Source organism: Sciurus carolinensis, chromosome 5 (genome assembly GCF_902686445.1).
Source record: "Sciurus carolinensis chromosome 5, mSciCar1.2, whole genome shotgun sequence".
Taxonomy (NCBI): domain Eukaryota; kingdom Metazoa; phylum Chordata; class Mammalia; order Rodentia; family Sciuridae; genus Sciurus; species Sciurus carolinensis.
In genome coordinates, this window is record NC_062217.1 from 162,121,763 (window position 1) to 162,149,419 (window position 27,657).

The following is a 27,657-nucleotide window of genomic DNA, read 5'->3' on the forward strand; positions in this document are numbered from 1 at the left end:
CTGACTCCAAACTAATTTTTGCTAAAATTCTTGGTTATATGGACCCACAAAGGATAAGTATACCATAATGACATTCTGTAGTACCAGCTCAGAATCATGTGGTTTGCCCAATCCAAATTTAATAAATTTAAATTGTAATACTGTTGATTATTCCTACTAAATAGGCATCAATTAAAAGAAAGGAATGCCGAATCATTTATACGTTATAGACTGACAAGTATTTTAGAGTGATAATACTAAGTTAAATTGGCAGTGCACAAAGGAATTGACAGCAAGACCAGAATCTGAAAACACACACACACACAAACACACACATAAACACACACGCATCATTAATATGTGTTATTATTTCCCTAAAAATATGCCACTCACTCTTCTAAGATTTCCTGGTTGTGTTCCTCTCCTCATTTAGTTGGGTCTTCTTTCCTTTTCCTTTATTTACTCTGCATTGCTTAATTTTGATTTTCATGTTTAACAGTTTCTCTTAATCTGGGGCCTATCCTGAAATGGAGATGATTGGTGGTTTTTGAAAATTCATGTGGTCTAAATGTTCCAGCCCTTTTAAGAACTTTGCAAGGACCCCTGTACTCACCTGGTTTTAAATTGGGCAAAACTATTTTTTCTTTTATTCCTTCTACTAAAATTGGCTCAGAGGTTCCAGTGAATAATGTTTGGACCTTTTGGATTTTCCTGTTGATTTCTTCTTTATCTTCCCACATAGACACTGGTACTATGTACAACTTGTGTTTGTGGTTTATGTAGCCTTTCTGTGTTTTTGCATTTAAAGGGTTAATACGTCAATTTTGTTGAAGTTGTTGCCTGCTTTACTGCAGTCTAGTTGCTGTATCTTTTTGTATGTGGGAATTTAGGAATGTTGAAAACTAGGCAAGCAGTGCCACTGTCTGCACCATGGATTCTATTTTTTAATTTTTCTACTACTTCAGCTTGTTTTTGTAAAATATATATAATTAGTTTTAATTTAATTATATTTGAATCTTATAATATAAGCCAAAAGACTACTATTTTAGGTACTAGAATATATTGTTTCATTTTTCTAAACATTCTATGGCTCAAAGAGAAGATTTCTTAAAATCCTTTGTTCTGGAGTATTCTGCTCTGATTTATAACAGACTTTACTGGAAGTTCATTATGTAGCTTGTATTTCCTCATAGTTCATATTCTCCATGTTATGCTTTCAGATTAATATCTCCACCACTTGATTAGAAGTACATGTGTTTAATTGTGAAGTTCATATTGCCAGATATAATACTCATATTTCCAATTTCATCTTACCCAACAAACTAAATTGACCACTACTTTCTTCTTGAAACATTTCTTTTCCTCTGCAATCTTAGCATAACATTCTCCTATTTAACTCCTGGCTAATTTTTGACTTTTTAAAAATTTTAGTTCTAATAATGGGATACCCTTGAACTTGCTCTTGGACTTTATTTTTCTGTTTCCTCATCTGTCTTCTAAGAAATACCATACAGTTTCTCCTCATCTTTTAAGAAATATCATTCACATATATTATTTTAAATGTTCTTTACCTTCTGATTTCCAAGTAGTTAAAACTAATCTTTCACTGATCTCCAAACTACTGCTTAATCATTTGTTCTTGAATGTTTTATAGGTATCTCATATTTAACATATTCTAAACATGCTTTTCTTCTTTAATTTCTCAAGCCATATGGACTGTCTCTTGTCTTCTGCTTCTTGTTGAGTAGAATATCATCTGCCCAGTTGCTCAGAGCAAACCCACATATTCATTTTGAGTCCTCTCTTTCATTCATCTGTCATATCGGATCTTTCAGTAATTCTTCTCACTCTAGACTAGGTCCCCAACTACTTATTTTGTCTCCCTGATTACTTCTTTTATGCAAGTCATTATCACCTCATATCTAGAAAAATCTAGTATCCTCCTGTCTTAGTTTCCCACTTTCCTTTACTGTCTATGTCTTCCCCACCCAGTAGTGATTTTTCTCTTGACAGATCATGTCACTCCATACTCTAAACCTTCAGCAGTTCCCTTTGCTTTATAATATGTTACAAACTCTACATCATGGCCAGGGACTAGGGAATTTATCTCCCACTTACCAAGCCATATGTATTTGCAACTACTCTATCTCCTCAGCTCTTGTGATTTCCCTTTAGTTTTAGCTGTATAGCCTAAACATCATCTTCATACTTGGGAAATCTTTACCAACAAATCTTTGTGATCATTTTAAACATCTTATTATTAGGATATGAGCTCATATGTCACCTCTGTAGTCAGGCTAACTCTTAACTACCAAATCTAAATGAACCACATATCTACTTTATCAATCACTTTGTTTTTTCCTTCAGAACACATACTACTGTTAAATTATGGTATCCACTTACAAGTTTGGCTGGTTGTTTCTTCAGCAATTGGAAAGCAAGCTGAAGGAGAATAGAGACTTTGTTTATTTCTGGTGTCCCCAGCATCTAGAACAGAGCTTGCTTAATCAATATTTCTTTGATTATTTCTTAATGATTTGAATCACCAAAGAAATTAATTTTTGATCTGCTTGATCAGGTGAGTTCCAAAAGAGATATATGTCTTAAGAATTTCTTCCATAACTTTGTGTCAAATTCTTGTGTGTCCATACATTGTATTTTTACTTACTTGGCCTATGTTTTTGGTGCATGTAGGTTTCTTATTGTGATGTCTTCTTTTTGCCTATTTTTATTTAACTAGGTTTTAACTGCCTTTCACTTCATTTTTATTATTTTGTTTTGTGCATTTGTTGTTGTTTTTAAGTCTTTTTTATAGTATCTGAAATTTTAATACATGTATTTCACAACCAGAAATCCTCTTAACACCTTACACAATTCCATAACCAAATGTTTCAATTTTACATTTTTCAACTATTTACACTTCTTCCCTCAAAAAATGTACAATCCAATACATCTTGACAAGAGATCCTTATCAACAGTCTACTTTGAGCTGCTTTTGAAGTTGCCCACCTTTTATATTTTCTTCCAATTTGTAATAATAGTAAAGTAAACAGGATATGGAGATTAAATGGATTAGGCAGCCTCTTATTGTAGGAACCAAAACACTAAACTAGAGCACTTTCTCCTCACTTCTTCCCTAACCTCCAGCTAAAATTGCTCAACAGGTGTTACCAGGAAACTAAACAGAAAAGCAAACTGGGGGTTACCAGCCTCGGCATAGAATAGACTATACATTGGTTTTGTATGACTAAATGAAAAATTTCAGCAAGTTATTTTTTTTTAGTCTAATAATTTATGCATCAATCTGTTAGTTTTAGTTGTTTACAAGTCTTTTATAATACTTTATGTTGTGGGGCACAACTTAAGAACAGAGTGATCACCACTGAGAGGTCCAAATTGGAGAGTCTTTATTAGCTGGCCACCTGTCTCACACAGTGCCCAAAATGGTTATTGGGAGGATAGCCCCGACCTTAGGATTGCAGGGGTTTTTATACTATAAGTCAGTACGTCAGTCATAAGTATCTGTTGCTATGATTCAAAACTATAAACTAACATCATGCAGTATAAAATCATAAGCAAAAGGGTAAGTGGGTCAAAACGACCTTGATTGGGTACAAGTTAAAGAATGGCTATAAACATCTAGACAATCACTGTTGACATGGTACATTGTTTAAGAAAAATAGGAATCAAAATGAGAACAATTTTATATTATATAGGAATTGCCATTTTGTGTTGCCAAACATGCTATGCTAAGCAACTGTTGATGGGCACAGAGTCAGGGTGTTCCCACGGGAGAAGCATTTCCTATATGACATGGAATCTCAGGGTGAAATGGAATCTGTTTCGTCATTGCCCATGTAGCCTGGCCTGTAACATTTCCATGGAGTCAAATATGTCAACCCATCACACTTTGTATTTGAGATAAAATGTGTCACTGTTCTAGATAGGTTTTCTCTAAAAAGCATGAAACTGAATTATGCCCTTTATCTACTGTGAAAATCTCTGTCATCCTATGGAGAATCAGTCTATTTACATTGAGTGAAATTTCTTACATACTCAATCTTATTGCTTTAATTTTGTTATATTCATTTATTTGTTGTGTCCTTATTCTCTTTTCCATCTATTTGCTAATGTAGTCCAGCCTTCATTCAAGCTTCTCTTTTCCCCTTTTCCACTTAAATATTCTTCAACACTATGATTATCTTCCATTACAATTTATCTTAATCAAACTTGTTTTTTATTATTATTTCAAAGTAAGTATAGTGTTCAGGGATTATCCATTCTTAATTGTTATATCTAGAGTGTTCTTACCATGGTTTTAAGTTATTGAAGAATAAACCCCATTTCGACCACATTCTTGTGGATGGATGGTCACCTTGAGAAAAAAGTTTTGTGTTTCTTTTACACTTTAAAATGTGTTTTTTTCTTCCTCTTTTAATATAGCTTCACTGCACTCAATCTCCTATACCAGTTATCTTTCCTCAGTCTGTACAAGTTCTTTAAAATTCTTCAATTGCTTGGAGGTTTTTTGGAAATGAATGTTACTGAGTTTAAGCTTACATGTATATACCAAAAAATTCAACACCTTTTCAACTGACTATAATTATTTATGTTATATAAGGATTAGAGGGTGCAGTGTAGCTCAGGGGTAGAGTGCTTGCCTAGCATGTGCAAGGCCCTGAGTTTGATTCCCAGCACTGCAAACAAGCAAAAACTGACCTTCCTTATTTTAGAAAGCCATATAAATTTCATAGTGTTATTCCCTTGCATTGAAATCTGGGGCAGATGTAGAGTGCATTTCCTTTAGTTTCAGAGATTAAAGTCCTCCTTTGCTTCTTTTCCATTGTCTGAAATTGATTGTTTTATATCTTTGGTCCATTTTTTAATTGTTTAAAGCTGGAGAGAAAACTTATCCCTGTTAGTCTGTTTTGACAAGAAATGGAAATTCTGGTACATATTTAAAATATTTAAAATCATAAAAGATTATTAAAATAAAATGACAATACCTAGAACATTAGTCAATACCTTAATGGTTCAGCTTCAACTATGTGGGAAAACTCATGTTGACCATGTCATTTATACATGATATAAAAATTGAATAATATTGATTATCCCTATTATATGCCACATATTCTTATATACATTAAATTTCTATTCTATTTTTAATTCTGATTGATTATATGTTTTATCCTAGCATTATGTGGTAGAAGCTTTTATCATTACTATGGGAAAATTGAGACAGAAGTAGACTAACTAGTTTTATAAAATATACATGACTAGTAAGTGAGCTATCTTTCAAAATCAGTTATTGTCTCTGCAGATGCTCCATTGTTGCCTAATCCAGTCTATAATACCTCTTCAAGTGAAGTGTCACATTGTGATCTCTCTACTATTAACAGAAACGAAGAACAACTATAGCTTGTTTGCTTATTTCACCTTTCACAGTTATCTTTTGTTAATGTGATTTTAAAATGATGTGACATATTTTATACTTTGATGGTGCATAGCAAAATATTTGTATGTATGCATGCTACTTCCCTGGACAAGGGTATAGAGGGAAAAACCATCCTGTACATTTCCTCTAATATAGTTGAATTTTTGTTTCATTTCACAAGGATTATTACTAGATGTAGAAACTCATTTGTACATTTTAGCTAGGCACATTTAATCTCTCATGGCATTTTACATAGAACTGTTATCCCATTCTTGAAATAATTTTATAATAGTTTTTAACCAAGTAACTTAATGTCATAGACTATGCAAAAACCATCATTAGATATTCTAGATAAAGTTGTAATGCTAGCATATATTTGATTTTTAAAAAGGTGATCCAAATGTCTTAATGACTTAGACATATTGTATTTATAAATGCCACGATACTTCACCTCAGGTTTTCAAGAAGAACTTGGATTCTGTAAGTTTCAAACTTTCTTTCATTTTGATTTTTCAGATTGCATTCTCACAACACAATACAATCATGGATCTTGTGCAGTTTTTTGTCACGTTCTTCAGGTAATTTGCTTTTAATGACTGAATTTATTAAACCTGTCAATCTGTTAGAAAATTTATCAATTATTTAACTTTTAAATATATACTATATCTTGAATATGTATATGAATAAATATTTACCACAGACCAGAGGGAACGTACTTCAAATGTACTTGTGCAGGATTATTTTAATGTTATACTACTGAATGATTAACAGATTCTGTGGAAAGAGGATAACTTTGTGTTCCTGTCACATAATCAGTTAAAGCATGCTTTAATTAATGAAATTAAGCATTTCAGGAACCACATGGATTATTTACATCTACTAGAATTAAGCCAGTTCATTTCTTTCTTAGGCAGTGTGCTAAAGCCTGTGGTGAATGAGAAAAAGTATGTGTTTTCTGTCCTGGAGGAGTTTGTAATCCAGAAGTACTATAAATGACTGCATAGAGTGGCATTTTCCAGAGCATGAATTATGTGAGGTGTTAATGATAGGTTCATAAAAAAGGGTTCCATAATTAAGCAACTTTGGAAATTGCTGCGTATACCAAAGTTAAAAAAGGACTCTGTTTTTCAACCTACAATACTTTTCAGAACTCTTAATACAGTAACTTACAATGTGTCTTTCTGAGAGAGAGTGGTATTCCTAAGAGTTTTTCATAACATGGAAACTCTTAATGAATGCTTATTTTCATTCCCAGCACTGGGTTAGGAGAAGCTGAGTTTTAGCAGAAGAATATCCATGTTGTAAGATCTTAGAGGTGTTACTTTTGTGAACATTATTAGAGATGTGTGCATCTTATTTTGGCCCCTTGGATGCTTTTGTGCAAATTACACAAATGCTCCTCCTCTGGCAGACATAGCCGCAAATCATGGCGTACGACTTGAAAACTGAGTGCAGTGAGAGTTGTGACTCCCACTCTCCAGGTTAACTGGGCACTCTTACAGTGTAAGGAACCTATGCAACTCCATTTTTGAAACATGGTTGTTAGGCACTTTCCTAAACACTAAATAGTCATTCTCTTACTGGTTGTCTTGTCCAGATTCCCTCACAGTCCTTGAACTCCTAGTACCTTCTTCACACAAATCTGTAAATTTATTTTCTTTTAAAGGCCAGATAGTAAATATTTCAAGATTTGTGGTCTCTACATTCTGTCGCATCTACACAGTGTTCTTCCTCTACTGCTCAAACTGCCGGAGCCAGTATGGAAATGAGTGGGAGTGGCAGTGATTTAATAAAACTTTATTATAAAACATCTGGTGGGCTGAATTTGGCCTGTGGAAGTAATTTGCCCAACCATTGATCTAGTTTATGCCTGAGTACCGTTAATGACCAGAAACTCACCATCTCCTGATGTTGCATTTTCTATTATCAGATAACTGACTGTTCTTTATAATTGAGTGGAAATCTGTTTCCCTATAATATCTTATCTAATTCACCCATCAGGCCTATACATGTCTAATCTCTTATCTCCACTTATAGCCCTTCATATTTTTTAATTCTTTTCTTCAATTTGCATATTCCCTGTTCACATACCCATTTTTCTTGTCAAAGCCTTTGCTGTGTTGGCCACTTTGCTCTGAAAATAATGTTTGTCTGTGTCCCTTAAAATGATTAATTATTTGAATTTAATATTTTTAACATATTTATTACCTATATGTATGGGAAGTACATTCATTCTTTAAATGTTCCCTAAAAAGGAAATGTTAGGAAGCATCTTAAATATACTTGTGATTCATGATTTTATATTTCAAAATATAAATGAATTTTAAGGCTATTAGCAAAGTTTCAATGTATTTTTAGAAAGCACAAGGAGTTACAATCGAATGAATATTATTTAATGCAATGAAATGAAACTTTTTGATGTAGTGTGGATAAAAATACATACTTAACTGAAAAGTTCAGCTAAGTGTAAAAATTCACAAAGTTGAATATATATGTAAATCATTTAAATGTTTAGAGTTTTATTTTAAGCTTTTGGGTTTGTGTGCATATTTAAGTTCAATAGCTCTTTTATTAAGCAAAAGAAAGTTAGCATTAATGTGTACCATGTCTTAGAGATAATCCTATTTATTAGGTTGTCACCATAGGCAAAGTAAAATAAAATATTCTAATCGTTGTGTGAGATCAAATATATTTGATGAGCTTTTTGTCATTTAAATTTCTCCCAGTAGTGAAATGTAAATTAGATAATTTAAAAATCATTTCATTGTCAAGAACAAAACATGGACAGAATATTTTTTAAGTTTATTATTTATTTTTTAGAAGGCCACTGCTAAATTTAAGAGTTTTAAACAGGTTAACATTTATGGATGCCCTTCACTTAGGCCTTCTTTGCTGTTATTGCTGTTTCTAGCTGGTTTGTGGGGAACAGAGACGAGTTAATGTGTCAGCTTTCAGTTTGGTTATAGTTCCATGGGACCGGTTCTAGAACTTATGGCAATGTTTTACCTCTGTGTTGCTTGCCAGCATTCCAGTGGTAAGCATACGTGGGCTAGTACTGGGGAGATCGTTCACAGACATAGCCTGGCTTCAGTTTTAGCTTTTTGTGCTGTCTTCATTTGGTCACCTAGCTTCTCCGTCCTTTCATATATAGAATTAAAGGGGTTTTGTTGTTTGTTGTAGTGAGGGTGTGTGATATAATGTAGCAAATGACCACAAAACTGATGAGATTTATTTCTTAAATACTTTTATGGTTGTGTAAAGTGCAAAAGTGTCTGAATCTGAAAAATCTGAATCATTTCTCCTAAAGAAAAAAATGGACACATGATAAGTTTTTAATAGTGGCAATATTTCTCACTTAACACTAGGTAGTTACTGTCTTGATCAGGAGGGGCAGTTTAAGAGGTTGCAACTTGGTTTTTCCTGTGCTTCCTTTAACTATAATAGCCCTGGGCGTAATGCAGTGATTATTCCAACTACCTTGTCCATCAATTCTAACTACACACTTAAGGACGGGGGACAGGGGAAGTTACCACTGGGTGAATTCACAGACAGACACAGTTGGTCCTCTGTGAGCCATAATATTTTTACTTTCTTCCCTCTTCCACTCCCACTGCACCCTGACCTCCAACCCTAAAAAGTGGCCATGATAACAATTTGAGTCCATGGGTATGTGTGTCATTTCTGACCTCATGTCTATTAATAGACAAAATGATTTTATATTCCTCTTGCACCATTTATATAGCAATGTATTCTTGGGTATATACTCAAGTTTGTGGCATTAAGTCTCTTCAGGGATCAGTTTATAAATTTTTCAAGATGTTTTAGTGTTCTTCTTTAAGATACAATCACCTGTTTAGTCAGTCGATTCTGAATTTGAAAATTAAATCTGAGAACTGAGAAGAGAATCATGACTTCCCAGTGAAGCAAACACCTTCAACTTCCTGTTCCACCATCTTGCATAATAGAAAACCAGATACCAAAAAGCACCATTGTTGACTCTTTGCCTGTTTTACCTCTCGTGAAACCATGCTTTATTAATCATCCCTACAATTCTTTGTGGACCAATAAATTCCCTTGGCAACTCCTACACTATTAATTTAATTATAGTGTACATGGCTCCTGAGACTGGAAGTTAAGCACTGACACCTGTCCTTTATTTCTTTGGGCTCCCATGCCCCTCACTTCATGGCACTTAACAAACCTAGCCCCCTGGCTGCCTTTCCTATTTTCAGCTCTGGCCTACAAAAGGACACCAACACTAAACAACTTTATGATGCTAGTGTCCCTCTCACCAGCATATTCCTAATGACCTTAGTGAATGCAGGGCCTCTATGCCTTCACAGAACATGACTGCTTCACAGTTGTTTTGACCTTATATAGTACATTCATTCCAGCATATTTCCTGTCTCTTGTTTCTTTATCCCTGTCTTTTCCATCTGCCAGGGCAACTCAGGCATTTCATTTTCACCTTGTATTGGCCATTAATTTTTTGAGGTCTCTAACAATCACTCCAGTAACAACTTTTTATCATTTTCCTGAATCTTTAGTAGGACATTTCATCTCCTGTGGTCATGAAAATATGCACTAAAATCAATGAATTTTTGTTTCTTCATCTCACTTGGTCAAATATCACCCAAATGCAAATCTGGCCATACTCCCAATAGCTCTTGCTAGAATACCTGGCTAATTCTTGCAGCTATTTCAAGTATACAGTCTCTTTCCTCTCTTCTCAGGCTTAACTGGGTTATACAGTGATTTAACCTTTCTGATTAGTCAGGTAGTCAGGAAAGGAAGTGGCGGCAGCCTCTGAGGGGAGCACCTGTTGCTTCAGATTAAAAGAAGCTCTCAGTGTCTTCCAGCATGGCAGACGACTGGTTATTGCTAGGTTAGGGGTCTGTAGAACCAACATGTTCAGAGGCACCCATCCAAGATATTCTAATCCTGGCCCCAGGACTGCCCAACCAACATTTACATTAACAGAAATGCTTTGGCTGAGAATTCTGTCATCTCTTGGGCTCCACTGTCCTAACAGATTGGCCTGCTGATCATCCATGTTGGCACTTTTGTCAGGAATAGGAACCTCATTTGAAGCTAAGAGACCCTATTCTGTGGAGGCTCAGTCCCTGGGAAACAGATGCAGTATCCTGGTAGGTAAAAGAAGATGTGAGGTACAGTTAGGGTAGTAGACATGCTTTATTTGGAGATGGCAGCAGTCCTAAGCCCCCAACTCTGTGTCTTCCATACATCTTTTTTTTTTTATATGAAGACCAAACACAAATGTCACATTGCCAACAGGTTGCATAAGTGAGCACTTGCTCACAAGAGAGTATTTATGATCTTAAGTACATATGCTGAACCAGGGTGATCATGACTTTGGCTACATACTAAAAGCATAGCCCACCAGAAGCCGTGGTGAGCCTAACTATAACCATCTTGGGCCTGTCCTGTAGATCCTCTGGCTAATCTGTGTAGCCAATAGTATTTGTTAATGGCCTTCCCTCAGTTTCCTTCTGAAAGTATCAATGCAACATACCGATGGTGAGTCAATTATACTCTGGTTTGAAGGTGTATCTCCATTTTTCAAATGCCTAAATCATTCATGTACCAGCCTTCCCTTCATCAGGACGTTTTCTCAGGTCACCACTGGTAGAATCTTTGATAAGTTAAGCCTTCTTCCAGGGACTATCTGTGCCCTACCTATGCACATGGATGTTGTCCTCTTAGCCTCCCAAGAAATGAGTGAATCAATTTCAAATTCCCATCTTATCTTCTGTTTATTCAGAGAAGTCCTCAGAGAAACAGACTCTCAGATGGGATTAGACAAGCAATTAACATAGTAGGGAAACTCTTGTGAGGGAAAATTGGAAGGGAGTAAGGGAAATGGTGGAAGAGCTTTCAGACCACAGTGCTGATCCACATTTGTGAAGGGGAAGAGGAAGACAGAGAAGTTGAGGGAAAGAACCCAAGAGTGCGGGTCACACTAATAAAGTTTACTAAGACCAATGTGTGTCCTTGAGCAGAGTCACTCACAAGAGAGTCTTCCATTTCCCAGATGAACCTGCATTGTTATCTCTGTCATGCTCACTGGCTAAGAACAGCCCTTTGGGAGAGTGGCCTCAGCATGAACACAGTGATCAGTTTTAGAGGGCAGAAGTTGTGTACTCTGCTCATCTTTGCTCTCTGCAGTCAGAGAACAGAAAGGCACATTGTAATGGTTGGCACAATAAAAGTTATTTGTTGCTCAAAGTTGGTAGAACTGACCTGTAAAAGTACATGCATTTGAAGCCAGTCTCAGAAAATCAAGAGTTGAATGTCTTGTCTCACACATGGAAGCTAGACCAAAATAAGGGAAAGAAAGAGGGGGAGATTGGATATCATAAAGACTATAGGAAGATCCGTAGAGTAGATGCAGAAGGAGAGAGGAGTAATGGAACCGGGAGGAAATGCACAGTGAATTTTAAGAAGTTATGCTTTGTGTATACATAAATATAAAACAGGCAATTTCATCCTTCATGTATAAGTAGAAAGAACCAATTGAAAGTCAATAAAGAGATGAGGGAAAAGAAGATCAGTAAAGAAGAGGAAGGAGAATGACGATGAGGGAGGAGGGGAGGGAAAAGGCAGAAAAGAGAAAGTGAACTGAAATCAAATTCCATGCATGTACTAAAGTGTTGGTATGAACCCAACTACTACATATAACTATAATGCTCTAATAAAAAATAGTGAAAAAAGACTATATGTGTTTAAGTTTTTTTGGTATTATTTTATGGATAGATTTTTTAATTGTGTTACATTTCATTAATATTTATGAGTCCACACAGGTTTAGGATTTTCTGGACCTAGTTGGTAATTGCTTTAGGAAATGGTCTTTTATTTTTCAAATTTATTGGCATAATTTTTCCAGTACTAACGTTCTAAAATTTCTCCTGTATTAGAATTATGCCTCAACTTTTGTAATATTTGCCTAATTTTTCCCATTTTGTTTTCTTGACCAAATGTGCAAGAGCTTTGGAAGTGGTGGGAACCACATCCAAAGCTCTTGTGTTATTGTTTTCTAATTATTTTGTCCTCTTATTCTTCTACTTTTTGGAGTTACTCTATTGGGCTACAACTACAGCCCCTAGAGTCTGGTTTTCAAACACCATTATGAGTCCTGAACTAAATCCATTTTAGTTTATACAGCTTTTCTGGCTCCTTATATTGTAAAGTTAGGTTATAGTTTGAAATTGTCTTCTTTTTAATGTATGCCTTTGTAGCTATAAATTTACCTTTTTGCACTGCTTCTACTATGTGGCATATGTTTTGGAATTTTGTTTTCACTTTAATTTTTCTCTAAATAATTCTAATTTCTCTTGTTATTTTTTCTTTGATCCCCTGTACGTTTAAGAGTGCATAATTTAATCTTCACATTTTTTGAATTTTCTAATTTTCCCTCTATTGTTGGTTTCTAACTTCATCTTGTTGTTAGAGAAGATTTTGTATGGTGTCGACCATTTCAAATCTGTTGGAGACCTGATTGACCTAAATGTGATTTTTCCTAGAAAATGCCCCCTGACCTTGAGGAGAATGTATATATTCTATTGTTCTTGGATACAGGGATCTGTATGTATCTGTTAGGTCTAGTTGGTCTATGGTGTTGTTCAGCCCTATATTTCCTTGCCTTTTTTCTGATTGTTCTATTAATTATTAAGAATGAAGTTGAGGGCTGGGGTTATGGCTCAGTGATAGAGTGCTTGCCTAGCATTCATGAGGCACTGGGTTAATTCTCAGTACCATATATAAATAAGTGAAAAATAAAGGTCCATTGACATCTAAAAAAATAAAATAAAAAAAAAGAATGAAACTGGAATACTGTTTTAATCATTTTGAGTTTTCTTTACCCCTTTTAGTACTTTTTGCCCTGAAGTATATTTGATTTGAAATAAATATATAGTATCTCTTTGTTAGAATTTACCCTTTACCTGAATTAAAAAAATTTTTTTACTTTCAACCTTTTTTATTTTGCATTTTTGATTCATTTCTTATACATCACAAATGTTTGAATATTGTGTTTTTGTTTTAATTATTGGAGAACCTCTGAATTTTAGTGATGGAGAAATGAAAATTTAGTGAACTTCTATTTATTTGATTGTTATTATATTGTAATTTATTTCTCCATCTTTTCTTTTTTTTCCTTTTTATTTTTATTTTTACAGACTGCATTTTGATTTGTTGTATACAAATGGAGTACAACTTTACATTTCTATGGCTGTACACAATGTAGATTCACACCATTCGTGTAATCATACATATACATAGGGTAATAATGTCCATCTCAGTCCACTAACTTTCTGTCCCCCATCTCCTCCTGCCCCATTTCCCTCTATACAATCCACAGTTCCTCCATTTTTCTCTTATCCCCCGCAATACCCTCCCATCCTTCTGTATCACCCACTTATCAGAGAAAACATTTGGCCTTTGGTTTTTTGGAATTGGCTTATTTCACTTAGCATGATATTCTCCAATTCCATCCATTTACCAGCAAATGCCATAATTTTATTCTTCTTTATGACTGAGTAATATTCCATTGTGTATATATACCACAGTTTCTTTATCCATTCATCAATTGAAGGGCATCTAGGTTGGTTCCACAATCTGGCTATTGTGAATTGAGTGGCTATGAACATTGATGTGGCTGCATCACTGTAGTATACTGATTTTAAGTCCTTTGGGTATAAACCAAGGAGTGAGATAACTGGGTCAATAGGTGGGTCCATTCCAAGTTTTCTAAGGAATCTCCATACTGCTCTCCAGAGTGACTGAACCAATATGCAACTCCACCAGCAATATATGATTGTGCCTTTTACCCCACATCCTTGCCCACACTTATTGCTTGTGTTCTTGATAATAGCCATTCTAAATGGAGTTAGATGAAATCTTAGGGTGGTTTTAATTTGCATTTCTCTAATTACTAGAGATGATGAGCACTTTTTCATACATTTGTTGATTGCCTGTATATCTTCTTCTGTGAAGTGTCTGCTCATTTCCTTAGCCCATTTATTGACTGGATTCTTTGTATTTTTGGTATAAAGTTTTTAAAGTTCTTTATAAATTTTGGAGATTAGTGGTCTGTCTGAAGTGTGTGTGGAAAAGATTTTCTCCTACTCTGTAGGCTCTCTTTTCACATTATTGATTGTTTCCTTTGTTGAGAAAAACCTTTTAGTTTGCATCCATCCCATTTATTGATTCTTGCTTTTATTTCTTGAGCTCTGGGTTCTTGTTAAAGAAGTTTGGTCCGAAGCCAACATGATGAAGATACGGATCTACTTTGTCTTCTATTTGGTGAAGGGTCTCAGGTCTAATTCTTAGATCCTTGATCCATTTTGAGTTGAGATTTGTACAGGGTAAGAGAGGGTTTAATTTCATTTTATTGCATATGGATTTCCAGTTTTCCCAGCACCATTTGTTGAAGAGGCTATCTTTTCTCCATTGTTTGTTTTTGGCACCTTTGTCTAGTATGAAAAAACTACTTATGTGGATTTGTCTCTGTGTCTTCTGTTCTGTACCATTGGTCTACCAGTGTATTTTGGTGCCAATACCATGCTGTTTTAGTTACTATTGGTCTGTAGTAGAGTTTAAGGTCTGGTATTGTGATACCTCCTGCTTCACTCTTCCTGCCCAGGCTTTTGCTATTTTAGGTTTTTTGTTCTTCCAGATGAATTTTATGATTGATTTCTCTATTTCTATGAGGAATGTCATAGGGATTTTAACTGGAATTGTGTTAAATATGTATGATGCCTTTGGAAGTATGGCCATTTTGATAATATTAGTTCTACCTATCTAAGAACATGAGAAATCTTTCCATCGTCTAAGGTTTTCTTTAATTTCTTTCTTTAGTGTTCTGTAGTTTTCATTGTAGAGGTCTTTCACCTTTTTTGTTAGATTGATTCCCAAGTTTTTTTTTTTTTTTTTTTGAGGCTATTTTGAATGGAGTAGTTTTCCTAATTTGCCTTTCAGAGGATTCATCACTTATGAATAGAAATGCATTAGATTTATTTGTGTTGATTTTATATCCTGCTGTTTTTCTAAATTAGTTTATTCTAGAAGTTTTCTGGTGGAGTTTTTTGGATTCTCTAAAGATAAAATCATGTCTTTGGCAAATAGTGATAGCTTAAGTTCTTCTTTTCCATTTGTATCCCTTTAAGTTCTTTGTTCTGTATAATTGCTCTAGCTAGTATTTCAAGCACAATGTTGAATAGAAGTGGTGAAAGCAGGCATCCCTGGCTTGTTCCAGTTTTTAGAGGGAATGCTTTCAGTTTTTCTCCATTAAGAATGATGTTGACCATGTGCTTAGCATAAACAACTGAACTATATCCCTAGCCCTTCCATTTCATTTTCAAACTGCTTTCTCAAGATGTGTTTTTTCTTCTCCTGTGCTTTCCATTAAATTGAACGTATTTCTGATATTTCTTATTTTTTTCCTTCTAGCTGTTTAGGAATTAAACAGTTTTCAATTTAATAAGCACTCAATTTTAACAAGCATACCAATACTAATGTTAATCAGTGTTTCCTTCCTTTCTAAACTGTATAGGAGCACAAGGAAACTGAAACTATCAGTTTTACATATCATTGTCTCATTCATAAACATGCTTACTAATTTTAATTTTTTAAACAGCTTTTTAAAAATTCACATACCATATAGTTCACCCATTTAAAGTGCACAATTTGATGGTTCTGCAACAATCATCAAAATCAATTTTATATTATTTTCATCACTCCAAAAAGAAACCAAATATCCATTAGTAGTCACTCCCTTTCCTTTCCAAAAACCTCAGTTATGGACAATGTGTAATCTACTTGTGCATATACATTTGCCTATTATTGACATTTCATATAAATGGAATCTTATAGCATGTATTCTTTTGTTACAGGCTTCTTTCATTTAGCATAAAGTTTTCAAGGCTTATCCATAATGTAGTATGGATCTGTACTTCATTTCTTTTTATTGCTGGATAATATTCTATTTTGTGATATAACACATTTGACTTCTCCACTTATCACTTGGTGAATATTTGGGTTATTTCCTTTGGCTGTTGTAAATAATGCCACTTTGACCATTTGTTTATGAATTTTTATATAGAGATATGTTTTTATTCATATATAAACTAGGAAGTTGAGTTTATAACTAGGAAGAGAATTGCTGATCATTGTTGCTCTAGGTTTAGCATTGTAAGAAATTGCCAAGCTGTTTTCTAAAGATGTGTTATGGTACACTCTCACCAGCAAGGAAAAGACTGCCCGTCTCTTCATCTTCACAACATTTGTTAATAACTATCTCTTGTTAAAATTATAGCCATCTTAGTAACTGCACAGGGCAAGAGAGATGACTATATTGGAGGAATAAAAAAGATACGGTTTAGGTAGAAGTTGAAGAATACAAAAGCATCATGAACAGTGTGAGTTAAGTGGTCTCCGATGACTATGGCAATGACTGTGCCAATGGGAAGCATGATGTCAACTTAACAGAGTGATCAAGTTTTGGGGGAAATAAGATATTTAATCATGTTGTACATAGGATATTTTGAAAGAGAAAAAGAAGAAATGTAAGTCCTTAGGAGACAAGAAGTAAACCTAAATCGTTAATAAGAATCCCTACATCAAAGTGGCACGATCAGAATGAATATTTGGTCTAAGGATTTTTCAAAAATATGGAGTGAGGAAAAAGAACCCAGTGAAAGATGACACATAAGAGAAAGTCCTGTTTTCATAAATGAGCTTATGATGATGGATAAGTTGATGGAAATGAGATCTGAAGATATTGATTTAAGTAGAAGCAGTGGTGACTTACGTGTTGAAGGTTTGCTCTAATTTTTTCCATGACTTTGTTGCAGAAGAAACTACATATTTATGTCCCAGTTGCTCTTGTAAATCACAGTATTCAGTATGGTAGGAATAAACTAGTGACAATGCAAAGTTTATTGCAATTTAGCTGAACCAGTCAGTGTTCCACATCTAATTCACAGTGCTGAGGGTTGGAACATTAGAGGCAGGAACAGACTTCTCTGAGAATAAGTCAGTAAGTTGCACTTGGATATAAATGTTGCGTAGCGTCTCCAAGCCAACTTGTCCCAACTGAGCTTAACTGACTTGGCAGACAGCCTCTCCTTTCCAGCATTCTCTAGTTCAGTTATAGTGTCACTACTTACCGAATTTCAGTACTCAGGAAGCAGCTAGGTACTCTACTCTCCTTAGTCTCCTACCAACCCTAATTCTACCTTCTTCTATCAGTATATTGCATTTAAAACAGCCAGAGTGATTTTTTTTTAAACTAAACTATGTAACACTGCAGTTTAAAACTCCTTTCACATTTATAGTTCAATTTATGGCTTTGAGTTTCTATATAACCTGGTCTAATTATCTGTTCCATCTCAAATTACTATCTTTATATTTGCAAAATTGACATTATTTTGTGTGTGGGGGGGTAGTGCTGTAGTATTACTTGTTTGTTTTCTTTTCTGTTTTTTTTTTGTTTCCACATTTGTTTTATTTCACTGTGAAACATGTCTTAACTTATGTGCAGTCATGTTTTTGTTACAGTCATATGGTTATTTGGTAATCACCTGTCACATCCTGCACAACTCTTTATTTAGGGATATGTGTACCAGTCAATGAGGGTATTAGGAAAATGACAAGCAGACCCCAAAGTAGAGAAAAAGTGAGGCTTGGTGGTCAGCCTGCTTCTGGTGGAGGAAGACTGCCCATGAGCAAGTTCAGCACGTTTATTAAATAGGTTTAAACATCTAAAGAATTCATTGTGAGAGAGTTTCTTCAAGGTAAACAAAACTGAAGTCGAGGGTAATACAGCTCAGTAGGGCTTATCAACCTGCACCCCTAACTCTCTACCTCTGGGAAGAAGGCGCTTGAACCCAGGCCATGAGCTAATAAATTCCATGGCAGACACAGAATCTCCTCTGAGCAGGGTGTTACCATACCAATTGGGCATTCTTTGATAGGAATGCCTTTGCACCTGAGAAACTCCTAGGGGAGGTGTCGCCTCAGTCTTTGGTCAGTTCAAAAAGATCCATGATTCCTGGCCCCAAGCAATCACCAGTTCCACTTGGATACAGAATTCCAAAATCCCACAGAACATCATCACAGGATTTCTTTTGTAGTCTGACTCCCTCTGTACCCATAAACTCTGGCAGTCACTGACCTGTTTGCGGTCCCTGCCTTTCCTAGAATGTCATTTAAAGAACTCTTTCCCTTAGCACACTGCATTTGAGATTCATCCAAGTTGGGTTTTTGTTTTGTTTTGTTTTGTGTCAACAGCCCATTTCATTTTATTGCTACATAGCATTCCATTTTATGGCTATACCAGTTTATTTATCTGTTCACTTGCTGAGAGGTTAAGCAGTATGATCGTCACACTTTTTGCATTATAAGTAATGCTACCGTGAAGAAAACAAATATATTTGTATAGCTTTTATGCAAACATAAGTTTTCCTTTCTCCAGATAGACACCTGGAAGCAGGATTGGTTCCAGGCCATCTGTGCCAGAGCAGCATTTCACATAGACACCGGTAGAGCGTGTGGTTCCAGTTGACCGCATCCTCACCAGTGTTTGGTTCTGCCGTGGTTTTTATTTCCGCCATTGTAATGAATGTGTGATGATATCTTGTGATTTTACTTTTTAATTTCCCTAATGTCTAATGATGCTGAATATCTTTTCACATACTTATAGCTGTAATTGTCTTCTCTGAGGAAGAGTTTTTCAAACTTTTTGCATGTTTCATTTACCTTTTTATATTATTGAATTTTGAATATTATTTTTATATTCTGAATATTTCTGTTATTTGAAATATTTTCACATAATCTTTGAATTTTCTTTTCATTCACTTAATGTATCTTTCATAGCAAAAAACAGTTTTTTAAAAGACAGATATAATACCTTTATTTTACTTATTTTTATGTCGTACTGAGGATAAAACCAGGTGTCTCACACATGTGAGGCAGTCCCTCTACCACTGAGCTACAACCCCAGCCCCAAGAAAAAAGTTTTAATTTTTATTAAATCCAATTTAATTTTATGCTTTTGGAGTTAGATCTAAGGATTCTTTGCCCAGCTCAAGTTGGGATTGAAACCACCCAGGGCCTTGGGCATGTTAGGCAAGCAGTCTACCACTGAGCTACATCCCAAGCCCAGATTTTTATGTTTTTATGTTGTACTTAGGTCTGTCATTCAGTCTGTGTTTTTCTTGTTGTTACTGTTTATGACAGAGATGTAACACAAGGTTCATTATTTTCCATACGGATGTCCACTTGTAACATGATTTGTTGGAAAGCCTGACCTGTCTCCTTTGAATTATGCCTTTACGGCACTGTCAAAAATCAGTTAATCATGCATAGCGTTCTAGTCTCAGGAAATATTATGTGAACACACATCTCTGTCTCCCACTGAAGTCATCTATAAAACCTCGACAAAAATGCTTAGGTAGTATTTGATATTTGGTCTCAGCAGGCGGATCAGGGAAGAACACCAGAATTTTAAGTACAAGTGAACTATTTGGAAGTTTACCACATTTTCCCTCTTTAATATTTTCTGACTAGAATGTAGTGCAATCTAAAATGAAAGGGACTACTCTGCTCTACACAGGGAACAATCCTCTATTTCCACCTCCTAGAGAAGGGAACTCTTTAAAACAAAAGAGCGGGGAGAACCCCCTCCCTTCTTTTCTCTTTTTCCTCAGTTCACTCACCTCTGTCCCAGGCAGTTGCACAGTGAGAACACCAGCAGCAGTAGAAGTGGCTCAGCATGGGAAGTTGTAAAAACTCAAATTCAAAGGGACTGCAAACTTCTCTCTGTACCATGGAACTGTGTTTACAGAGGGTCAAATAAACCCCATTGCTTTCTCACTTCTTTGTCTTCCCAACATGGAACATGGTACAGTTATGTAAGTGGACTGTTTCTAGGTAAAGTATTGAAGAGTGGAGGCTAGGAAACCAGAAAGGACCTGGGAGATAATAGAAAAATCATCCTGTAAAGTTGTCCTTGAAATCCTAGGTTGATCCCTAAGCCGCACATGTGAAGATCTGATTCCAGTAAGAAAAACAAAGAATTTGAGGACTGAACTAAAGGGTAGAATTCCACTCTTACCTTAGGCTGAGCAGGGAGTGGAGGACTTGCTATAGAGACTCAGTCCTGCAAAAGCTTCCAATATATGGCAGCCATTGCCCACAGATGGCTAAAACAAAATATCTCTGTGGAGAACATCAACATTATCTAGAGGGTCTAATAAAACCTCAGTCCCTCTGTAAAGTCAGTGAAGCACAGGAGAGATGGATTAAAGGAAACATTCTTAAATTTTATTACCATATCAAGGACTGCCTATCAGTGTTTATTGCTTTTTATAAAGCTTTTTCAGGGACTGGGTCTATTAGCTATGCATATAGAAAATTGACATTTCACCCCTGCCTCATATTGAACATATAAAAATAAGTTCTAGAAGAAAAGAAAAAACAATGAAACATTTAAAAGATAATGTAGAAATTCTTCTTCACCTTAGAATAGGAAAAATTTTCTTAATAGAAGACATAAAGTATACTATCATAAAATTAGACTACAGAAATACTAATAATTTTTGTTATTAGAAGACACCCATTGACATGAAAATTCAAATCAAACAATGACATAAAATATTTGCAACCTATATAAAGGGAGGGAGCCTTATATTTACAGTGTATAACTTATATAAATCAATAAAATGGTCTGAAAACTCAGCCCCTCTACCCACAATGGCAACAGATGATCATATACTTTACAAAAAAAGATATCCAAGAGGCCAACAAAGTATGGAAACTTGCTCAACTTAATTTTTATCAGGGAATTAAAATTAAACTTACAGTGTAATACTACTTTATACCTACTATAATGGCTAAGACGAAAACCACAATACTAAGTTCTAGAGAGGATATAGAACAAATAATACTTCTGGCACACTAGGAATCCATGGAACATCTTTGAAACCCATTTGACATTATGTTCTAAAGTTTCATTTACATGTACTCTGTGACCTGGCAATTACAATCTACGTAAAGTCACATGAAATGTATTTAAAGTAATATGTCTTATGAAGCCAAAACCTGGCAGTACCCAAATGTCCAAAAATAGTAGAATGGAAAAATATAGACAAAACAGGATAATGTGGGGCAATGAAGAACAGGTGAATGCTAAAGGGACAAGGATAATACCAACATCGAATTGAATGAAAGTTGCAGAAACAAAATAATAAATATTATAGGATGCCATTTGTATAAAGTTCAGAGATATGCAAAACTTATTTGTTAACCTGTTTACGTAGTGTGGTAATTCCCTTTGAGGAGGAAAGAAGGGTTTGGGTTCTGGTTCTTTATAGGGAGGGTTGTTACCTGGGTGTATTGCCTTTCTGATAATTCATTAGATGTACACTTATGATTTCTCTGTGTTTTATGCATTCATGTTTAAGGAAGATTTTTTAAATGATCATGTACTACTTTAAAAATAGTAAGGGAATTTTATACTGAAAACTTTTAACACCAAAAGCTGTGTTTCAAAAACAATTGTATAAAGAAAGGACCACTGTGTTGACCGTCGTCAATTTTTATTGCAAGTTTGAAAGAATAAGATATCATCCATGTAGATTATCAGTAACAGGAGGGATCAAGAAGGAAGATTTTCATTACTATATATTGTTAATCTTTCTAATTCCCTGTCAGGCCAGAGGTTTGAGAATACCCTGTTTTCTCGTAAAGCGTGTCAAGGAAAGATTGAAGACTTTTAGTTTGGGGAAGATTAATTTAGATACATTTTCCCCTTATATAAATGATATCTGTAGTGAATTTTATGGATTCTTTTTGAGCCTTCATTTTACTCCTTCTGTCTGGCTGTGTAGCAGCCATTCAGTTGGAGTGGAATTGATCCCCTGCCACTTCACGGGTGGGATAAAGCTGGTTAGTACCTCTTTGATGATTGATGAGGAGTGGGCATGTGTAATGGTGTGTGCTGAGTCCTGGAACTGCAGATTCATTTTTGTTGCTAAGAGGAAAGCGCCTGGGAGTAAAACTGATGCCCAGCAGAAGGTACAGTCCACACAATCAGGGAGACCTAGAGCTAGGGCCTGATCAGACTGAACCTTATTCTTCCTTTGGACTGTGGAGAGCTTTAGTCTGCCATAATAAAACACCACAGACCTGGTGGGTTAAATGACAGAAATGTAATATCTCTCCATTCTGGAGACTGCAGAATCCAAAACCAGGAGCCAGCATGGTGGGTTTCTGGTGAGGATCCTCTTGTCTTGCAAATGGCTGCTTTCCCACTGTGTGCTCACCTAGCATAGGATTTACAAGTGTTTGATTTTTAATGAAGCAAGTGTTCTTAATAAACTAGCTTTTGTTTTCATGTTGATTTTTTAAAAGAACCATAATTTTTTTTTGTTAGCAATGTAGTTTCTTAGAAATCAAGAACATTTATAAAGTATAACTTTGGTAAAATAATAATGCCAGTGAAGCTTTCAGTGTCAGAAAAAAATGATTTTATTCAAATCACCAAAAGTACCAATTCTATTCACTTAGCAACATTATTCACAACTACCATGTGCTATGTACTAAGATGTATTTTACTGGGATTTAAGTATTTATGGGAATTTGTTAGAATTATTTAAAGAAAATTATTTTCTTAAACTGTTTATTGATTTAACAGCCAGCACCAAGCTCGCTCTTAACTTTCATAGCTAACCTAATAGAAGTTAGCATAGAAAGCATTTGATATAAGCCCCTAAAATATGAATCTACTTTCCTGAAGAAAGCAAAATTATAAAGACTGCATATTTTATGCTGTCCTGAATTATTGTAAAAGTGAACTCTTCACCTTATCCATGCAATGTAGATTAGAAAGAATTTAAGCTTCTCACAGAAATTCATTGTCTTTACCATCTCAGTTGAATCTTACTCGTGTTAACTGTTTTGGAGGGAATATTGTGAATTATCAGATTATCAAATAAAAATACATTTTGGTATTTATATTTACTTATTGAATACATAGAATTTTTGTATATCTGTTATCATCTACTACTACAGACATTTGAAAAAAACTTGGTAAGATTTGGAGTCTGTGTATAAAGGATGATAAATTGAATGTGTGTTTACATTTTAGCTGTAAAGTAATGGTGACTCAAAAAAGTTGGGAAAGAGAAGAACTTCTTGCAACTTAGTACTTTTGAGGTATAGGAAACTCACATTCTGCTTGATTCAACTTTCTTGTCTTTTAAATGAGCACATGACAATATACATGGCATACTGTGTGTGATTGTGGTAATTAAAGAGAGTTCATGTAAAATGTAGCATAGTGCATGACAATATACATGGCATACTGTGTGTAATTGTGGTAATTAAAGAGAGTTCATGTAAAATGTAGCATAATGCTTGGTACATATTATTCAATAGATGTCAGTTACTTTTATTATTATGAATGTTATTAATGAGTTCAATTTGGACATGGTAAGTTTGTGTCTCTCATGCTAAAATTCCTAAGGACTTGGGAGTCCAACTGAAATTCAAATAAATGGATCCTCAGACTATATCTAAAGTTTCAATTCTCAGTACCGTATTTCTACATTTACATTGATAACTGGTGATAACAAAAGAAGTGCATACCAGAACAGGATTTCTTAACCTGTATATTATTGTACTTCTGAGATGGCAAGGCCTTTGTTATTGCAGGGCTGACCTGCTTTACTGTATTAGCAACATCCCAAGAGATGCCCACTGAATGGTGACAACAGGACATGTCTCCAGACTCTGCTGAATATCTCCTTGGGGACAAAGTCACTATTGGTTGAGAACCACTGAACCTGGCAATCCTCTGGGCTTCTTCAGATAGAAAGAGACATTTTCTCACATAGCAGCTGGATTCATGTTTACCTAGAAAATATAAATGGCATCAAATGATAGAAATCAAAGCATTTTTGGTTGAATTCACTAAAAATGGGAAGAATGACTTGCAAATCTGTAGCTTACTTGCAAGTCCAGTTACGATGGATATTATAGGCGCTCAGTCACTATCACTGTTGTACTGGGAATTTTCTCCTTGGAGGGATTTTGAAGTGAACAAATTCTTAGATCTTTTTAATGGTAAGCCTCTGAAATTTTGGCTTATCTATCATTCCATTGAGGTCATATTGAAACCATGAGAATAATTAAGACTTTTGAGGCAAGAGAAGAACATGGTGAAGTTAGTTTTAAGGCATGCCTGTAATTTAAAAAAGAATGAATCTTGAGTATAACCTACCTTCATTTGTCCTATATTGGGTCAGAAAGGATGAAAGAAAAAAAAATAAGTATTCAGAAGAAAGTTGCAAACAATGATTGGTTGATATTGTCAATTTAGACGTGAGTCCATTAATAGAGAAAAGACTAGTATATTTAATTTCTAGGAATTCCCAGTGACCTTCTGTTGAAAAAATTTCTGATGAAAGTGTCCTCTAAAATGTTGAATATTGTATAAATAGTATCATTATTAGTATTGACATTTTTATTAGTATACAAATCAGACACCAGATCGCAAGGAACTAAGTAAGGAGTAGTGCGGAGAAATACTTTGCTTAAATTATTTACCAAGACAAAATGATAATTCTACATGTTTTAATCTTCCATATTTTTTTTACTTAAGTACATATGCCAAATATATTTTGAGCAAAATCATTTTTGCTTTATTTTCCAGTTGTTTTTTATCCTTGTTACTGGTGGCTGCTGTGGTGTGGAAGATTAAGCAAACCTGTTGGGCTTCCCGAAGGAGAGAGGTATCAGTGATGCTATTAATCTTTGGTTTAAAGCTTTGAGCAGACCTCTGAATCTCCATTGTTTAGTTAACATGCTTCTTTCAAGTACAGATTTGTTTTCAAATCAGTTTTACTTATTAATATTGAAAAATATGATATTTTAAAGCTTCAGGGCAAACTACCTATGTCATTTAAAGTCAGTGTCTGTAGAAGGCTTGGTTAGTTGCAGTTTTATGATAGTATTAGAGTTTTAGTGAATATAAATATTAATTCTGCTACTTAAGTAATCTGTAGTTTCTTTAGCTTAAGTATTTAATTTTGCTATACAAACAGAATGTATTTTTTTCATTAGTATCTCTCATAAATTAAAAGAAAATTCTGTTAATTATTTTTGACTTTTAGAAAAATATTTCCCTTAGAAATTTATTATAACATTCTTTTTCTTGTTCTTTTTTTTTTTCTTTTTTCCTCTGGGTAATCATCTCTTTTCCACATGTTGATTTTCTGATAATCCAACTGTGTTTAAAGATCACATCAATTTGATACATTTCTCAATCAATTAATCATGATGTTCCTAATAATCTTAAAATTGATAAAAACTAATACTTTTACAAATAACAACAGATGAAATAAATAGATAAATTTAGTTTATGTTTATTAATTAACTGAAAGAAACAAAGAAACAATCATCTGGGGAAAAATATCCAGTAGATTTATTGTTCTATACCTCATATAATGATAAAGCACTTTTCTGTTTTTATTAGAGTTGTTATTATGTTTTGTTATTTTGAATACTAGGAGCCTACTATTGTATGTTAGTATTATTAGTAATTTATTTGTCATTGTATTTCCCAGTATATTTCTATATGTATGGTTTTTCACATATGAAAAGATAATACTTAAAGGTATTTTACAATTCAGAGTATTCTCAACAATAGAAGTAGCAAGTGACACCAGTTCTTAATTATCCTCCCATTTTCAAAAGCACCCATCAATACTCAATGTCCGCTTTATTTGCAAACTTGAGGTCATTCTCTTCAAAATAGATTATCGATCTTAATGGTCTTTGCCTCTATGGTTTTCCAACTATGGCCAGTGAAATATCAATAAGAATTTATTTAAGCCTCATGATAAAAAGTAATGCAATTGAAAAGGAACTTATTAAATATAAATACATGCATATTTGGTAGTTAGTGAAGTTTGGTGTGAAGGTTAAAATTTTTCTGGGCATTTTAAATGATCTACTAGGGCATAAGTATTGATTTAAGAGGGAGAACCATAATTGTAAGCAGGAAGTCAAAGGCCTTCCATAAAGAAATAGAGTTGGTGACAGTTTATATCCTTCAACATTAGAAGTCAGGATCAATATCAAGTCTCTATTTCCACTATATTATGATGAGCAATGTTTAAATATCTAATCTCTAAAGTTTATAAAGTGAAGCTCTGTAAACACAGCGCCGTTGAAAGATAAGTGTGTTACTCTGCCATTAACTGGCATCTGATTATAAGTAAACAGTCTATTTGAATTTCCTTACCTCTGAAAAGAAAGATTCGTTTTATATAAGTAATCCTTAGCATGGGGTCTTTAGAGCCCTAGAAATGCTTATTGTGTAATACAATTAGCCCTGATTTGAAATAATACAAGTATGTAATATTTGAAAAAAACTAACACAAATAATTCATTTAGCTATCAAATGTTCACACTTCTAAAATGACAAATTGATTTCAGTTAATATTATGTCACTTCAGTATAGTAATATAAATTTTTACATATTAATGATGTTCTGGCAAACTAATGTTACTTTAATTTTAGCAGTGTGAAAATGAATTTGTATTTTGATTAGAAGTAAAGCTTTCAAAATATTTGGTGAGCATGGGACAGACAAGAGAAAAATATGGAAACTAGATTTAGGGACCACTGTGTTAGAACTAGTTTATGATTGTAAATATTGTTATGTCCCCTGGAAATTCCTTAGTTTAATCCCTTGCACCTAAAAGTTATCTAATTAGTGCTTCTTTCTGTTTAAGAACACAGGGATGTTTCCATTTAACTTGTTAGCCTCTTAGCAAAGCAGAAAATCTATGTTGTTGAGAGGTCATGTTATGCTATAATATATGTTAAAAATATTTTGAGGAATTTTCTCTAATTTAGTTTTTCTAAGTAACATTAAATGAAAAATGGTAAATGTCTTACAAATAATTCATCTGTTAATGTTGGCAGGACAGATGACATTGTCTTTGTTGACTATCAGAGATCATTGTTAGATAATAAATTTTTGTGTATTGAAAATTATTTCTCATTTTGTTTTTATGAGCTTGAGAGATTGTTAACCTCACTGGTTGACTAGAGATGTTTCGAAGTGATAACATTTATGCTATTGAAAGATTATTTCTCATTTTAACTTTATGAGTCACACGATTTTTAAGTATATTACTTGGAGTTTATGTGATAAT

General features: G+C 34.4%; 1 protein-coding gene across 2 annotated transcripts in view; it reads left to right on the forward strand.

Moving 5' to 3' along the window:
• Atrnl1 (attractin like 1) overlaps window positions 1-27,657 on the forward strand; it is a 723,769-nt gene that overhangs the window by 303,670 nt on the left and 392,442 nt on the right. Inside the window, exons 25-27 of one of the 2 annotated variants that reach the window (XM_047554249.1) lie at window positions 5,930-5,991; window positions 25,146-25,224; window positions 25,732-25,842. In XM_047554249.1, coding sequence (XP_047410205.1) covers window positions 5,930-5,991; window positions 25,146-25,224; window positions 25,732-25,746 — 156 coding nt within the window. In that variant the 3' untranslated portion in view covers window positions 25,747-25,842. Of the gene's footprint in view, window positions 1-5,929; window positions 5,992-25,145; window positions 25,225-25,731; window positions 25,843-27,657 lie in introns of those variants that run through there. The other variant, XM_047554248.1, reaches the window with a different exon arrangement.